Here is an 18,601-nt window from a genome sequence, read left to right on the forward strand (position 1 = left end):
CTAAAACTTATGTACAACCACCTGCGTTTACCTGGTTGTGGTCCCTCCAGCAGGACTGCCTGAACAGGCCATCATATGACCTCTCACCCTTTGGGGAACACCACAGCTTCTCATTTGTCAAAAAAACATCCTTATTTTCAAGCATACAAATTATTCACACTATATTATCCTGCCAAATTAAGAAAATATACGGTGGCAGCTTGTTGGGGTGTTTTTCACTACAGAAAAAAAAGAGTACATTGAAACCTTTAAGAGTACAGGCAAAACAGTTAAAAATACAGGCTCCAACATAAATACTAGAAGTGCCTACACTAAGTGAACATTAGCTTCAAATACCAATCTAAATACAGGAAAAAATTAGACCATAAATGTGTTCTGAACATAGGAACATACAAGTGTGCATTTTCCTATGTGTTTTAAGTTCTCTTTATATATTTATATATCATAAATCTCTGCCCAATGCACATTTCTGTTCAACCTGAAGACTTGTGGATAGCAAAGGCAAAAAGAAGAGCGACGTGTTCAGTACAGTTCCGCGACGAGTCCTGGACTTCGCCAAGACCCAGAACAGAATTAAAAGAAATTCAAACAGCTTTTAAATAAAGATCTCCCCTTAAGATATTACTTTTTTTTTTTTTTTTTTTAAAACACACATTTTACTTATCTTTTAAAATCAATTTTGTAGAATTTTTCTGTACTAAACAGTATAATTCATAGTTGGTATGAAACCGATGTTTCTATGGCGATTCCTGCATCGATAGCTCCGAGAGCCGAACGAAGAGACATGGCTGGCAACGCTTTCTTTTTTATTTCATTTTATTCTAAATGCAAAGCAACAACACCGCGCTAAGCAGTCAGCATGAGAGCAAGTTTTCCCGTGAGCGCCGACTGTAAACTGGGAAAATTGAACAGTGCACGTAGGTAGTCCCAGATCTGAAATCCGGTTCTGATTTTATACTCAACCGACTGTACCTCCGATTAGAGAGACAGATACAGAATCCAAGGCAGAGTGACAAGTGCTATATAATCAACAACGACGGGATGGAGTTACAAATAGAAAAGGACCCAACGAGGTCATGAGCACAGAACCAGAAGCGGTCTGTGGGGGGGGGGGACATTTTCTATGTTCAGATTCTATGTTCAGTTCCATTTTCATTTCAGGCAGTTTGCAATAAGGATCCATAAAACAGCTTTTAGGTCGCGTCAGGGTTTCTAAAGCAGAAATATAACTCTGACCTCTGACACCTGCTGAGCCTGTCGCCTTGGCGACCCCGACGCTCCTACGCCCACCCGAAGTGCCACTGCGTGGTCTCCACGTGGATTTACCGCCTGCAGGACCGACGCTGAGGAAAACAACTCCTGACGTTTTCTTTCGGTTTATATTTTCAAAGAATCTGGAAAACTAAGAGCTTTATGTTGGTTTAAAGAACTCGTCGGAGGACGGCCTCAGCTGGGCCGGGAACTAAATCTGCACCCCAGTCCGGCTCCTAACGCGCCAGTAAACAGAAGAGTTGCTGAAATATCCCCGTACAGGAGACCAGAGAGACACAGACAGGCCTTTCTGCTTCTACCTTTGTTCCTGCTGGGCGCCGATGCTCAGCCCAAAACCAAGCGGGTCGTGCAGGTGCTTGATGCAAGGACCTGCATGACAAAACGTCCTGGAAGCTTTTCCAGCGGAAACTCCGAGCTTAGAGCCGAAAAGGAGGATTAATGGATGCAGGTAAAATATCCAAGGCACTCTTCGTTGTCATTTCACACCATGATGGTAATTCCATCGCTGTCTGTGAAAGAAGTATTTTACGGCGCCCAGAATTTCATAGGCGGTTCCATTTCCATCCATATCTATCATCGTTTGATGGAAAATCTGTCAGAAAGATCCGTTTTCTAGTCGACCCTGCTTGACTTGATGTTTTGACAATATGACACCGTCTGTTATGTTTGAACACAAACCTGTACATGATATGTAGAACAGTACGTACTGTATGCAGCCTGGGTTTTCATTTCTAACCTTATCTTAACCTTTTTTAACCATGTTGAGGAAATCAGAAGCATCAACAGCAACGCGTGTATGACCAAACCCATCTTCTCTCTAAGTAGCCAAAACACACCGAGCATGCTGTCCAGTTACAAAAGATACAAAACGTGGAAATTATTGCACAATAGAAAGGCTCAAAAAGTTCTGATGCAACAGTATTGCCCTGCGACGGGTCATGCGTCCAGCTTTGCTCAGGAGGGATGGCGGCTCCGGGTCCTGCTGGCTTTTCAGGGTGGGAGCTGAGAGAGAGCGGCTCTTTGCCTACTCAGTTTTAATGTCATTCGCCAGCGGCCGCTCACTGTGCCACTTCTTCATGTGTTTCTCCAGAGTGCTGTACACACTAAAAGGCATGTGGCAGATTTCACATTTATACACGTCCTTGCCCATCTGTCCGTGGGTCTTCATATGGCGGGTGAGCTTGGAGCTCTGCGCGCAGGCGTAGCTGCACAGCTCGCATTTGTACGGCCGCTCTCCGGTGTGACTGCGGCGGTGCACCGTCAGGTTGCTGCAGTTCTTAAACACCTTGCCGCAAAACTCGCAGGTGTCGCTGCGGCGGCCGTCTTTGGAGCTCGGCCTGCCGTTCCCGCTGCCGCCGTGGGGCGTGCTGGCCCCGCTGCCGGTGCCGCTGCGACCCGAGGGGGCCCGCTCGCCGTCCAGCTCACCAGGTGGAGTGGAGAAGCGCAAGCTGCCGTTTTCTGACGAGTGTTCAGACGAAGAGGCGAAGGGCGATTGTCTGGAGTCCCCTCCTGTGAAGCTGATGAAGGGGTCTTTGAGCTGGCGGGAGGCAGCGTAGCCAGCCAGCCACTGAGAGTAGACGTTCTCTGTGTTTGGGATGGTGGGTGTGGGGGGGTCGAGGTCCTTCTCCACCTTTATTCGTTTGGAGAGGGGGCTGAGGGAGCCGGGACTGACCCTGCCGCCCAACAGCTTCCTGGACAGGCCGTCACCGGATAGAGATCCCAGGCCGTTAACGGCAGTCCCGTCTTCGGCCCGGTCCAACTCCACGGCCGAGTCCTCATCGGCGGGCTCCCGGGACCGGGACCGGCGGTGCGGGTGGAGGGCCTCGCTGTTCTGGTGGTGGCGGGCCCCTTCCAGTCGCAGGCTGAAACGGTAGCCATCCCCTCCCTCCCCTTTCACTCCAGCCTTACTTTCAGTTTCCTCTTCCTCCCCTTCCTCCTCCTCTTCTTCTTCCTCATCTTCTTCCTCATATTCCTCCTCCTCCTCCTCCTCCTCTTCCTCCTCTTCCTCTCCGTTTTCAGGCAGAAGGCCGTTGTTGCCGCTCTGGAACTTGGCCACCACAGACTTGAGCGCATCAGTGGCGCTGCCCATCAGCTCGCTGGTGCCGGGTTCAGGCGAGCTGGCGGTGGAGAGGCCGTCGTCCGACTTGGCGCTGAGCGCGGACGCCTTGTTCTGACAGTGTGTCTTCATGTGGCGCTTCAGTTTGCTGGCCTGCGTGCACGCGTGGTTGCAGAGGTGACACTTAAAGGGCTTCTCCCCCGTGTGGCTTCGCCGGTGGACGATGAGGTTGCTCTGGAACTTGAAGGACTTTCCACAGAACTCGCAGGATTTGGCCTTCAGAGGAGTGCTTGGTGGGACGGCGCCGGATGCCGGGTTAGGCGTGGAGCGTGAGCCCGACGGGGACTGGGAGGTAGAGAGGGGGGGGGTGGCTGAAAACGGAGGCTTGGAGCCGGGCTGGAATGGCTGCAGCAGCCGTTGCATAGGGCTGGGCCTGTTGGGGGAGAGAGGCGGGGACCCCCCAGTGGCGTTGCCAGCCAGCTCACGGAGACGTCTGGAGAAGTCCATGCTCTGAGGGGGTTCTAACGGCACAGAGTTCAGCCTCATCACCCTGTCGAAGGCGCTGGGATGGTGGGTTGCCAAGGCCAGGTCATCTGGGCTGAGGTGGTGGCGTGGTGGGGGGCTGAACAGGGGGGGGGTTCGTGGGTAACGGCCCTCACGCGGCGTGGACGCTGAATCCCGACCAGACCCGGAGCCCGGCATCCTCAGTAGGCTGTAGGGGCTGCCGTCAGCCAGGTGGACGGCGTGCAGGGGGGGCTGCGAGGAGGCACAATCCCCCCCCATCCCGGGCGCTGCAGCCACGCGGGGGGTGAGGGGGCTGCCAGGCTCGCTCTCCAGATAGATGCGGAAGCCGTGGGTGTTCTGGGCATGCTGGAGCAGGAACCAGGCGCTGCTGAAGGGCTGTTTGCAGGTGGTGCAGGTGTAACTGCTGGGCTCGTCTTTTTCTGACCAAGACACAGAAAACACAGAGAAAGTCGGTTTATTCTGGAAACCATGAAGTCACTCAGTACTGTCAGCACATCATAAAAAGGATGTGCTGACATCCTTTTTATGCCTGCCCGCCCGCCCGTCAACCTGCCTGCCTGCCTGCCCGCCCGCCCGTCAACCTGCCTGCCTGCCTGCCCGCCCGCCCGTCAACCTGCCTGCCTGCCTGCCCGCCCGCCCGTCAACCTGCCTGCCTGCCTGCCCGCCCGCCCGTCAACCTGCCTGCCTGCCTGCCCGCCCGCCCGTCAACCTGCCTGCCTGCCTGCCCGCCCGCCCGTCAACCTGCCTGCCTGCCTGCCCGCCCGCCCGTCAACCTGCCTGCCTGCCCGCCCGCCCGTCAACCAGCCTGCCTGCCTGCCCGCCCGCCCGTCAACCTGCCTGCCCGCCCGCCCGTCAACCTGCCTGCCCGCCCGCCAACCTGCCTGCCCGCCCGCCCGCCAACCTGCCTGCCCGCCCGCCCGCCAACCTGCCTGCCTGCCCGCCCGTCAACCTGCCTGCCTGCCCGCCTGCCTGGCCACCTACCATTCTGCCCAGGAGAACAATAAACCTGTCCTAGTATCCACATCCAATCTGCACTTGGGTCCTTGTTTGTCCTACACTACAACAAGGAAGGAATAAAATCCAGATGAGATGAGATTCAGGCAGCAGAACCTCCTGCTGCCATGACTTCCAACGGCACTCCTACACTGACCTGAGATCTGCCTGGCAATGCACATCTAATCTGGTTAAACACACTCATCGCCCCTCCAACACCTCGTTTACAGAATTAGCCGGCTAAAGTAGGACATGTATCGGATGCTGCATATTAACTCTGAATACAAATAAGGGTCACATGTTAATAAACTGTTCCACCGTTCATCACCACAAACACACATTCCCAGCAAAAAGAAAGGAAACTGTGTGTGTGTGTGGGGGGGGGGGGGGGGGGGGGGCTCCTAAGAAAATGCACTTTTCTATTTCTGATATTTCATGCTTTATGGATTTATTTAAATCCTTTCAGGTGAAAAGAAGAAGGGGAAAGCAGAAGTGAGAGTTATGCAAAATAAGAGGCATCCGCTACTTGCAAATGTGCTCCCTCTTTCATCTTTTGCCTTTCTTTTCCTTGCCTCTATTTTATTTTATTATTTTTTCACTGGAGGGCATTTTTCTACAGTTATTTTCAGACACTGAACCTAAAAGCATGGCCATGCTGTGCTGGAGAAGGAGGGAGCGGTGGAGGGGAAGATCGGCCGTGGAAGCACCATGAGCGGCTCCTAAGATGGTGGATGGACAGTGCTGCATGGTTGAAGCCTGCTGTGGCTGAGAGACAAAGGGGCAGGAGGAGAGGACTGCTGCTGAGGAGAAGAGGGGATGGATGAGAGGGAAGTTTAGTGTTATATGGTTCCACTTTCTGCCTCGTGTGTCCACAGACACCGTGCCCCCCTCTCAACAATCTCACTTAAAGAGCAGAACGCGGTATAAAATGTGCACCTCATCAAACCTCCCAGCAAACCTTTTTCTCCTGACTGAAAAGAGTTGGAAGGGGGTATAATGGTAAATTATGGATCATTACAATCTGCAAAAATTACAGTTAATTGCTGCCACCTGCAAGGGGCTCTGACCCACTATGGAGTTTTTCCATCATAAAAAAGCCATTTGCCCGTACACATCTCTGCTCCCTCTCTCATAAGCACAAATAAAATGTGCCCATTACATTGGCTTTGGCTCTATGCATGTTTCCTGATTATATGAGTGTTTTTATGGCTTTAAGTAGAAAGCCCCATATCACTCGTAAAACGCTTTGCAATAACCTGGGCTCTCCTGTACGCGTCCCTTTGATTCGGAGCGCCTTCACATCCTCCACCGCTGCCTCATGTGCAAGCAGGCAGCACGTGTCTGAGGAGAAAATTCATCCATTTTTCTGTTGTTGTGAAGGACAAGAGAGGAAGATGAGGGAGTAAGTAGGTCTGCCAGAGCGTTGCGTCGATCAGAAGAAAGAAGCCGCTGAGGAATCCTAAAGGAGAGGGGGGGGCGTGAAGGGGACGTTCCTAATGACACGCCACAACATTCATGAAGGAGCAGAAGACTCGAAGCCATTTCTTTGGGACAAAACCGATATATTTCGAGCTGCAATCCGTTGACAAACCAGTGGTGAGAATTCTTCGCATGCAGGCGGTGGAAACGTTGATGTCCATCAGCAACCAGAGCAACGCATGCCCAAAATCACAACAATGGCAAAGAAGATATGAAAATAAGCCACTATTGTCCTTAATAACCATGCTCAAAAGGATGGAAGGACAGTTATTCAAAAGCATAAAAGACATCTTGACAAGGCGTTTGATGTTTTTTTTCTGGTACTACGGAGCACAGAACTGCGAGGGGAGGAAGGATGATCTCACAAACGAGTCTGTCCTCTAATGGAATAAAAAAGAGCTCCCACTCTCAGTCTTTTCCTCCTCCTCTAGTAACACAAAGTCTGTGGCGAGTTAGGCTGGAGAGAGCCGGGGCTAATGCTGGATCTCCAGGTCCCTTTGAAATCGGATCAGCAGAGAGGAGAAACCACACTGACAACCCTTAGCTGCCATTTCATGGCAGGGGCTGGAAGAAGGGGCAGTGGAGGAGAGAGGACAGGAGGTGGAAAGCAGGACAGGAAAAGCACAGAAAGGAGTGAAGAAGTAAAAGAACAATGGAGAAAAAGCATCATGAAGAACTGCAGAAGAGGGACATAACAAAGTACGAGTCTTCCGGATTTCAGTGCATCGCAACACAAAGCGAGATGTGGCGACTACGGCGACTACGGCGTTGGCAGCAAACGGGGCGTTCAGACAGAATCCAGGCTTCGTGGAAGAAGCAGGAAAACTACGGAACCTTAGAAATAAAGGAAGGCAGTGCTGATGTGACAAAGCAATGCATTGTCTCAGAGACACTTTGCTCATGCAGATTGTTCTATTGTTAGTGACCCAACCCCCAAACCTCGTCTCACAATCACCACACACACACACACACACACACACACACGCCCATTCCCCTGCCTGCCTTCATATCGCCAACCAAAACACACAAAACAAGGCGAAGGAATATGACTTCCTCAAACTTTCTCACCAAACATCTGAAAGTTGGCCGACTCTGGACTTGACCTCTGTTTTCATTTGTTTGCTTGTTTTGTCCTTGACGACCCTGAAGGCCGTCCTGGTGCGACCATGCAGCTTTCACTGATATTGGTCATTTAGCTAATGGAGGAATGAGCTAACAGGATTAGCTCGCTGGGCTTCCAAACAGACGAGGAGGAGGAGGCAAACGACACGGGGGACACAACATGTCACGGCCATTTCCCAAAGTTATCAGTCGCCGTGGCTTAGGGAGCGCTCACACACACCTGGAAAGTGATTATGCTAATAGCAGGTCTTTGCTAATATTCATAAGTGTTTATAGGTGTTGGAGTGAGTGCTACGGGAAGATGGAGGCTTGTCAATACCGTGCTTCTGAAATGTGCCTCAGCCGTAACTGCCGTTAATGTGATTACTACTCTGTTTATGTCTTTAGGGTATTCAGCGTCAGGCATTGGACGGTGAAGTGGCAGAGGAGAGGTTGGCGGGAGAGCAGCAGGAAGAGCTTTTTTCTGTCCACCTTCCATACATCCATTCTCATGGAAATGACTTTCAGTCCAAGTTGGAGGAAAATAAACAGAGTTAACTGAAGGACTGCAGTACGAGATGCGTCTTTACTCCCAAGCTGCTTTGTTTCTGCTTGACCTTCCGCTTTCCTTCAGCATCTCCTTCAGGTTATCTGTGTCTGCCACACACAGGGTTCTACCCACGTCTTCGTCCCGCTCAGGCTTGTGGTGGTTCAGAGACCAACTGGACCGAAGGAACCGGTTTGTCTGACCAACCTGAGAAAAAAACCGGACTGGAAAACATCTACGAACCGGGAAGGCAGCCAGCTCGGTTAGAAAAGCTCATTCCTGGCCATGAGATGACTTACCAAAAAAAAAACCCCAGAAAGTAAAAGATAAAAAGTCATGATGTGTCATGAAAAGTCAGATGTGGAGAGAAAAGCCTGGTGAGCAGAGAAGGGCTGGTGACGATGCATGGTGGGGTTTCAGGGTCCGTATTCTGCAGACGGAACTGGGTGAAAACCATCAGGAAGATCCGCAGATGCACCAGCAGTAATGAAGTACTGTGCAGGCAGGATGTTCAAGAAGACGTCTTTCTGTAAGTTAGCGCTTCCGCTAGCTCATATAACCAATGGATAAACGTGTGCACGTGTCTGTTGGCGTGCACATTTGTATGTAAAAGCGCTTTCCACAACCATTTTGAAATTAGCATTGCTCTCCACTGTTTTCCTCCGTGACCTTCCTTCCTTTGATCCGCTCTGAACCGTGCAGCGAGGCTAGCTAGCCATGCGTCCATCTCTTCCTTCATCTATCATTCTATCCATTCATTCCTCCGCCCTGACTAAACCCAGCTGGACAGCTTGGTGCTCGGGTGCGGCTGGCGTCCAGCAGGATTCCTAATAAGCTGCTCCAGCCGCGTCTGATCATTATTTGCTCTCTGCTTACCAGCGGCAGTGGGAGGCCGCACTCTATTGTTTCTCATCCTAGCGCTAATGGCACCGTGAAAAGACCTCTGGACTTCTAAGCTTAACCAGTCTAATTAAACGCACCGTGGCTTATGTAAGCGTCCACAGAGATTATTTACCGAGTTGGGATCTGCTTCACAGGATCAAACCACCGTCAACAGAAGCCAATGCTCAGCGCACGAGGAATTAAATAAAAGACTGGAATCAAAAAACTGCAAGCTGTCACTTTAAGCACACATATCCAGGTACATAAGAAGACTTAATCAAGCGGGAGTATTTTTGGACTCGGGCAATATCCCAGATGGGCGACAAGTCTCGGAGCACTTCAGAGGGGAAATGTGAAGAGAGTTCTGTCAAAGAAAAGATATGTCTCAATAACGTGCAGCTGCAGGGAGGCAGAGTGAAATATGCAGATGAACAATATAGACCAGCACAATCTTACTAAATGGAGCAAATAGAATAAAATACATGAAGATGTGTGAAACACAGTCTCCAACAGTCATCCTGCTTTGAAATGCTGTGACAAGATATTCTGGGCTCGACATGAGGCCAGCAGCCCCAGCTTGGCTGGCTCTGCAGAGCTCAGCTCCTGACAGGCTGCCGTCCCTGCAGAGAGGATGGAGGGGAACCAGGGAGGTCGACGAGCTGCACATTTCTGCATAAATCTCCAGACAGATAGCATCAGGAGAAGAGGAACAGGGGAGGGGGATCAGCAAGCGGCGAAGGATGATAAGGCCCCCAGGGCAGGGCATTCGACACTGTCAAAACTGTTTCGTCCCCGGCTATTGGACGAGTGGAGCGCGTTACGAGCCTGCATACCATTTGCCAGGATGCGAATCAGCTTCAGCCAGGCATACAAGGCCCGTATCTGACCTCTCCTCTTCCCCCGTCTGACATGCAGGGAGATGGACAAGTGAGCGCACGGCGCTGATAAACAGGAGCTTCACCAAGCAAGACGAAGAGAGCCGCATGGTATTCTACAACAAGCACCTGGAAGCTTCACTTTTACCACAGTTTGTGCTTAATTACTCAGCTTTTTGTTTTCCAGCTGGAAGCTCACATTTACCGACACAAATAAGGAGTTTCCTTCTTTATTTTATATTTATAAGATTATTAATAAGACGTGTTTTATCCTCCTGATGAAGGCTGTTAGGGACAATAACAGGCTTGTTTTCACATCTTAGCTACCGTTGGGAACTTGGGCTTACATTGCTTCGGATATTTGTTTTCTTATTTATATCGTCTTTACCCCCCCCTCAAAAAAAAACATGGAATCCATTTGTTCTCTAGAAAGTAAACAGCAGACAGACCCCAGGCATAAATTTACTGTGTGAAAAGTGTAACTGGACCCCCTCCCCCCATTCTGCACTTTATAACGTCTTTCTTAAAAGTCTGTTGTTGTTGTTGTTGTTGTTGTTGTTGCTGTTGTTGATGTTGTTGATGTTGTTGTTGTTGTTGCTGTTGTTGTTGTTGATGTTGCTGTTGTTGCTGTTGTTGTTGTTGTTGTTGCTGTTGTTGTTGTTGTTGTTGCTGTTGTTGATGTTGTTGATGTTGTTGTTGTTGTTGCTGTTGTTGCTGTTGTTGTTGTTGATGTTGCTGTTGTTGCTGTTGTTGTTGTTGTTGTTGCTGTTGTTGTTGATGTTGCTGTTGTTGCTGTTGTTGTTGTTGTTGTTGTTGTTGCTGTTGTTGATGTTGCTGTTGTTGCTGTTGTTGTTGTTGTTGTTGCTGTTGTTGATGTTGTTGATGTTGTTGTTGTTGTTGCTGTTGTTGCTGTTGTTGTTGTTGTTGTTGCTGTTGTTGATGTTGTTGATGTTGTTGTTGTTGTTGCTGTTGTTGTTGTTGATGTTGCTGTTGTTGTTGTTGTTGTTGTTGTTGCTGTTGTTGTTGTTGCTGTTGTTGTTGTTGTTGTTGTTGTTGTTGCTGTTGTTGATGTTGTTGATGTTGTTGTTGTTGTTGCTGTTGTTGCTGTTGTTGTTGTTGATGTTGCTGTTGTTGCTGTTGTTGTTGTTGTTGTTGCTGTTGTTGTTGATGTTGCTGTTGTTGCTGTTGTTGTTGTTGTTGTTGCTGTTGTTGTTGTTGTTGTTGTTGTTGTTGTTGCTGTTGTTGATGTTGTTGTTGTTGTTGTTGTTGTTGTTGTTGCTGTTGTTGTTGTTGCTGTTGTTGTTGTTGTTGTTGCTGTTGTTGTTGTTGTTGCTGTTGTTGATGTTGTTGATGTTGTTGTTGTTGTTGCTGTTGTTGCTGTTGTTGTTGTTGTTGATGTTGCTGTTGTTGCTGTTGTTGTTGTTGTTGTTGCTGTTGTTGTTGTTGTTGTTGTTGTTGTTGTTGTTGTTGTTGCTGTTGTTGTTGTTGTTGTTGTTGTTGTTGTTGCTGTTGTTGTTGTTGCTGTTGTTGTTGTTGTTGTTGCTGTTGTTGTTGTTGTTGCTGTTGTTGATGTTGTTGATGTTGTTGTTGTTGTTGCTGTTGTTGCTGTTGTTGTTGATGTTGCTGTTGTTGCTGTTGTTGTTGTTGTTGTTGCTGTTGTTGTTGATGTTGCTGTTGTTGCTGTTGTTGTTGTTGTTGTTGCTGTTGTTGATGTTGTTGCTGTTGTTGATGTTGTTGATGTTGTTGCTGTTGTTGATGTTGTTGTTGTTGTTGCTGTTGTTGCTGTTGTTGTTGTTGTTGTTGTTGCTGTTGTTGTTGTTGTTGTTGCTGTTGTTGTTGATGTTGTTGTTGTTGCTGTTGTTGTTGTTGCTGTTGTTGTTGTTGCTGTTGTTGATGTTGTTGCTGTTGTTGATGTTGTTGCTGTTGTTGCTGTTGTTGTTGTTGTTGTTGCTGTTGTTGTTGTTGTTGTTGCTGTTGTTGTTGTTGTTGTTGTTGTTGTTGTTGTTGCTGTTGTTGTTGTTGCTGTTGTTGTTGTTGTTGCTGTTGTTGTTGTTGTTGTTGTTGTTGTTGTTGTTGTTGTTGCTGTTGTTGTTGTTGCTGTTGTTGTTGTTGTTGCTGTTGTTGTTGTTGTTGTTGTTGTTGTTGTTGTTGTTGTTGTTGTTTAGCCAACAACAGCTGCGTGGTCGTCTCATCAGACGAAGGCTGAAATAAAATATTCAGATGCATCGTGGAGAATTAACGCAGCCTGGAGACTGTGGTGTTACGCGAAAAAGATGGAGTCAACAGAGAAAGGATGATCTTCTGATCAGCAGGCCCAGACCTGTTCAGTTACACACACACACACACACACACACACTCTCTGATGTGAGTAAAGTCTCTCCCTCATACAGCCTGCATGCTGCTGGCTACCTCTCCTTCAACGTACCACTTTCTATCTGATGACGGCGCTGAGAGGCAGAAGCAGCTCTTCACAGTCCCAGAAAACCCAACTAATCCACGAACACGTCTTTTCCTGCATGTGTGTGTGTTACGTCCACGGCGTATGCAGTACGACACACAATCCCTCCTCTAGGAGATGTTTCTCACTCTGCTCCATCAGCTCATTTACTGTCACAAAGACCTGAGAGGTCACCTTTCAGCTCTTTTGCTTCCCATCTTTAGCCCAAGTACGGGGTGAGGCGTAGAAAGACATTTGTGTGTAACTGTGTGAGCAGTACTGAGTCCTGTTTAATGTGTTTTACACACCACTGATCAAATGTGAGATGAACTTGCTGAAGAAAACAGAAAAATATGACTAATGTTGACCTGAGCTGTTTGTTTGTGAACCAGTTGGCCCAGAAGCTCTCCGGTCCGGTCATCATTTAGACAGCGAGGAACAAGGGCTGTTTGAAAGATGCAGTTATTTTTCACCCTAACCCACCACCTCAGGGTGAGAGGACCAGGGCATGTGAGTTTGGGCCAACCATAGCAGCTCGTTATGCACAGGACCTCGAGGCTTTGTGGAGGGACATGGCACTTTAAAACAAGAGGGCCAGTGTTCGGGTGTCCTGAGGCCCGGAGCTGTGGAGGCTGAGGGTTTAACACGCGTTCCATCTGGTGTGTGTGTGACTGTGCACACGCTGGTCGAGTGGTTAAGGAAGCATCACTAGCCAGTCTTCAGACCGAGGAGTGTCTCAGGGTCAGATGCGGCTCAGAATGCTCCGTTCCTTAGAACCAGAGGAGCTGAAAGTCAGAGAAGTACCGTCACATATTCTCATTTTACCAAGCTGAGTTCACTGCAATGCCAAAAGTAGGAAAGCGGAACACATGAAGGGCCTGCAGTAAGGGCATAGTCACCCAGCGAGACTTCAGGGCCGCCACCCATCCATCCAACCCTCCATGCTACGTTCCATTATTCATTCATCAAAGATAAGGGCCAAATCTTGATTAAAATTGCAAAATGACCTCCTGTTCAGCCTATTTCAGCTCCTTCCAGACACTCTGACAGAAGCAGGAAGAGGCGAGAGATGAGGAAGTGGTCACACAGCGAGCCGTAAAGGTTTCGTTCACCCACCGTGCCATTTAATACGTTATAACGCCGCCGTTATAGTGCATCACAACACTCTGTGACATGCTGTGTTGGTCAGATGCCAAATGAAATGACTTCAGAGAATATTCCTGCTCAATGCAACAAAGTTGTGCTGTAGATGCCACTGAGGCAGCCAGTAAATGTAACGTTTAGCATCAATAACGGTCGGTAAGATGGATGGACCATATGCTTGGCAACGGCAGGCCACGCTCTGCGCTATTTTTCATCTTGGAGACTCGCCGTACCAAATTCCTCCCTGCTAATTGAAGACATGTGCTCTGATCAGGCGCTGTAGGGCTGAAGGAGCAGTTGGTGAAATGGTGGACGACTAGAACCCTTTTCTGCCTCCTGCGATCATCCAACAGCAGGCCGAATCCAAAGAGCTTCAGCTCTGTGGCAGTCATGTAAGATGATGCCCAGTCTTGTTTCCTGTGTCTTTAAGTTCTCACCCTGTTAAACAGACTGTATTTGGATCATCTGGCTTCTTCTCCCAGGAAGTGTGTCACGAGAGCGCATCAGTAGTGAGAGTGATATTAATTAAGGTAACCAACCTGTAGGTTCCTTTGTGCCCAGCTGTAGAGCATAAATCAGGCTTTTAACGAGGTTAGTTCTCAAACCGTGCTGGAATGCTACCTGCACGGCCATGCCAGAAACCTGTCTGGGCCTCCTATAGATCACTACATTATGAGGAGACCTACCCTGGGGTGGAGAAGGGGCAGAAAAAGAAGGTGGCAAGAAGGGGACGAGAGCTATTTCCAACAGGTCACCAGGTCTAAGAAGGCACATGTAAGCTGGCTAGTGCACGTGTGTTGTATGCAGGTGGAAGCGCTACACTGCAAAACAGATCCTGGTTTTTTCAAAGGTTTTTATGTAAAAATAAAGCAAAACAGCAAAGATAACCAGATGTAACAAAGCAAATATCCACAGATCTGTGATTTCACACGGCAAATATAAACCTTCAATAAACACATAAAGGAACTTTTAGACTCCAAAAAGAGATGATGAACAGGACGCAATAAGAAAGTCTGAACGCTTTGGTGACAGAAGGATTTATTCTCAGACAGCTGCAGGACAGGACACACTGGCTGCTTTAAAAGCAGGTCGAGTTCACCTCCGAGCCGTCGCACCGAGAAGGCCCGGGAACTCAGACATTCCACAGCAGGCAGCGGCAAGACGCTCTCACTCGCACACGAAGCTAATGGGCAACTCCACATATTTACACCTACAGGAGCAAATCCAGCCTTCAGCCCTTTTTTTCATTTCCCTCACTGGGAAGATTACCAGCTATTAGGCAGAATATAAAGATGTTTGTGTGGGGAAGTTTGGATGAATGGTAGATGAGAAGCCGGGTCGAGCTGCACGACGCAGCAGCAGCTGAGCTTTATGAGCCAGATGTTGGCCTCGCCGCTTCTCCAACGGCGACGCAGCTAAAGCATCATCGGTGTGCAAACAGTTTAGCTGCACTGATGCAAATGTCACCGTTTTTACAGCGTTTGCCCAACAGCTTCTGTTGCTCACTCTTTTTTCCCTTCTCACTTCAACAACTGCAGCACCAACAGGAATGTAACTCCACTCCCTGCCAACATGAACGCAGGTTCTCAAGATCCACCCTGTCATTTTAGGAGGGGCTGACAACCCCTGACTGACACAGGGGTCACGCGGGCAGCGACCTCATCGGGCCGCTTGTGTTGCATTCCCAGAAATGAACTTTGTTTGCACAAGGTCAAACCATAAAGCCTGTACGTGCTCATTCCATGCATGTCCAGCTGATGTCCTGGGAGGCCAGGAAACACTTCACATCAGCAGCATAAGGAAACATTTCTAAGGTTTTCCATAGAAGGACATGCTGCTTCAGCTGTGAAAGGTGCTCTACAGATAAATTTTGATTTGATTTGAAGGCTTCAGGTGCTGCTTATCAAATGCATGTGACTGAGCATCAGTAAATTTAACTGCTTCTACTAAACCAAAAGTTTAGTCCTTTTGGTGGTCTTTCAGACATTACTGCAGCCCATCAATCTGGCAAGGCTTGTAAAACAGATTATTCACAAGTGGGGAGTGAACGTCCGAACAAGTTCGGCACAAGGTCAAGCAAAGCTCAGAGAACTTCCTGGAAAAAGACACAAGCAACATGTGAGACTGTCCAGGATTCAGCTGTCCTGGTAAATGTGCAAGTCCCCAATAGCGTCGCTAGAAAAGGAAAGTATGGCAGGAGAAGCCTCGCAATTCCAGATCTTCCTGCTATGTTTGTATTATTATCAAAACAAATTTCCCACCATCATAAACATAGAAAAATCTCTTTGTAGGTATTTACGTTTTAATCAGGGCTTCTAGAATCAATTCATCAATGCAAAGAAATTAAAAATCCATATTTGACATCATCCCAGCAGGAGAAGTTTCCGGCACACAGCTGCTATGTCACTGCAGACAACCAGTTTCACCAAAACCACTTTGTTCTACTTATTTATGAAGATTCTGACGATTCTACTTCCCGCTTGAAAGAACACGACAGCGTGGCTCAGATTCAGCACATTTACATCTTAATCTCAACATTTCTAGAACAGCAAATAGAGTTGTTAGACCATCATGTACAACACCACACATGGTGCAATTCAAACCCACCTTAAAAGCACAAACATATTTTAGCAGCTGTAAAGCACGGCGGTGGAGGTATGGTGATCTGGGCTTGGTTTGCAGCTGTGTGGCCAGGACACCTTCCAGTCATTTAGGATGCATTCCCATCAGGACAGTCTGCTGGACTCGGTCCGACTGGAGACTCGGTCCGACTGGAGACTCGGTCCGACTGGGGACTCGGTCCGACTGGAGACTCGGTCCGACTGGAGACTCGGTCCGACTGGGGACTCGGTCCGACTGGAGACTCGGTCCGACTGGAGACTCGGTCCGACTGGGGACTCGGTCCGACTGGGGACTCGATCCGACTGGGGACTCGGTCCGACTGGAGACTCGGTCCGACTGGAGACTCGGTCCGACTGGGGACTCGGTCTGACTGGAGACTCGGTCCGACTGGGGACTCGGTCCGACTGGGGACTCGGTCCGACTGGAGACTCGGTCCGACTGGAGACTCGGTCCGACTGGGGACTCGGTCCGACTGGAGACTCGGTCCGACTGGAGACTCGGTCCGACTGGGGACTCGGTCCGACTGGGGACTCGATCCGACTGGGGACTCGGTCCGACTGGAGACTCGGTCCGACTGGAGACTCGGTCCGACTGGGGACTCGGTCTGACTGGAGACTCGGTCCGACTGGGGACTCGGTCCGACTGGGGACTCGGTCCGACTGGAGACTCGGTCCGACTGGAGACTCGGTCCGACTGGGGACTCGGTCCGACTGGAGACTCGGTCCGACTGGAGACTCGGTCCGACTGGGGACTCGGTCTGACTGGAGACTCGGTCCGACTGGAGACTCGGTCCGACTGGAGACTCGGTCCGACTGGAGACTCGGTCCGACTGGGGACTCGGTCCGACTGGAGACTCGGTCCGACTGGAGACTCGGTCCGACTGGGGACTCGGTCCGACTGGGGACTCGATCCGACTGGGGACTCGGTCCGACTGGAGACTCGGTCCGACTGGAGACTCGGTCCGACTGGGGACTCGGTCTGACTGGAGACTCGGTCCGACTGGGGACTCGGTCCGACTGGGGACTCGGTCCGACTGGAGACTCGGTCCGACTGGAGACTCGGTCCGACTGGGGACTCGGTCCGACTGGAGACTCGGTCCGACTGGAGACTCGGTCCGACTGGGGACTCGGTCTGACTGGAGACTCGGTCCGACTGGGGACTCGGTCCGACTGGAGACTCGGTCCGACTGGAGACTCGGTCCGACTGGGGACTCGGTCCGACTGGGGACTCGGTCCGACTGGGGACTCGATCCGACTGGGGACTCGGTCCGACTGGAGACTCGGTCCGACTGGAGACTCGGTCCGACTGGGGACTCGGTCTGACTGGAGACTCGGTCCGACTGGGGACTCGGTCCGACTGGGGACTCGGTCCGACTGGAGACTCGGTCCGACTGGAGACTCGGTCCGACTGGGGACTCGGTCCGACTGGAGACTCGGTCCGACTGGAGACTCGGTCCGACTGGGGACTCGGTCCGACTGGGGACTCGATCCGACTGGGGACTCGGTCCGACTGGAGACTCGGTCCGACTGGAGACTCGGTCCGACTGGGGACTCGGTCTGACTGGAGACTCGGTCCGACTGGGGACTCGGTCCGACTGGGGACTCGGTCCGACTGGAGACTCGGTCCGACTGGAGACTCGGTCCGACTGGGGACTCGGTCCGACTGGAGACTCGGTCCGACTGGAGACTCGGTCCGACTGGGGACTCGGTCTGACTGGAGACTCGGTCCGACTGGAGACTCGGTCCGACTGGAGACTCGGTCCGACTGGAGACTCGGTCCGACTGGGGACTCGGTCCGACTGGAGACTCGGTCCGACTGGAGACTCGGTCCGACTGGGGACTCGGTCCGACTGGGGACTCGATCCGACTGGGGACTCGGTCCGACTGGAGACTCGGTCCGACTGGAGACTCGGTCCGACTGGGGACTCGGTCTGACTGGAGACTCGGTCCGACTGGGGACTCGGTCCGACTGGGGACTCGGTCCGACTGGAGACTCGGTCCGACTGGAGACTCGGTCCGACTGGGGACTCGGTCCGACTGGAGACTCGGTCCGACTGGAGACTCGGTCCGACTGGGGACTCGGTCTGACTGGAGACTCGGTCCGACTGGAGACTCGATCCGACTGGGGACTCGGTCCGACTGGAGACTCGGTCCGACTGGAGACTCGGTCCGACTGGAGACTCGATCCGACTGGGGACTCGGTCCGACTGGAGACTCGGTCCGACTGGAGACTCGATCCGACTCGGTCCGACTGGGGACTCAGTCCGACTGGAGACTCGGTCCGACTGGAGACTCGGTCCGACTGGGGACTCGGTCCGACTGGAGACTCGGTCCGACTGGGGACTCGGTCCGACTGGGGACTCGGTCCGACTGGAGACTCGGTCCGACTGGAGACTCGGTCTGACTGGAGACTCGGTCCGACTGGAGACTCGGTCCGACTGGGGACTCCGTCCGACTGGAGACTCGGTCTGACTGGAGACTCGGTCCGACTGGAGACTCGGTCCGACTGGGAACTCGATCCGACTGGGGACTCGATCCGACTGGAGACTCGGTCCGACTGGAGACTCGATCCGACTGGAGACTCGGTCCGACTGGAGACTCGGTCCGACTGGAGACTCGATCCGACTGGGGACTCCGTCCGACTGGAGACTCGGTCCGACTGGAGACTCG

The 18,601-nt window shown here is 50.9% G+C and overlaps 1 protein-coding gene across 1 annotated transcript in view; it reads right to left on the bottom strand.

The window, feature by feature from the left end:
• Positions 1-1,120: 1,120 nt before the first annotated feature.
• The window catches only part of LOC306774571 (B-cell lymphoma/leukemia 11A-like), a 42,143-nt gene continuing 24,662 nt past the window's right edge, over positions 1,121-18,601 (bottom strand). Inside the window, exon 3 of the mRNA XM_079264666.1 lies at positions 1,121-4,272. Within this exon, the coding sequence (XP_079120792.1) occupies positions 2,297-4,272 (1,976 nt within the window). The 3' untranslated portion in view covers positions 1,121-2,296. The remainder of the gene's footprint in view (positions 4,273-18,601) is intronic.

This window comes from Telmatherina bonti, assembly GCF_933228915.1.
Source record: "Telmatherina bonti genome assembly, chromosome: 3".
NCBI lineage: Eukaryota > Metazoa > Chordata > Actinopteri > Atheriniformes > Telmatherinidae > Telmatherina > Telmatherina bonti.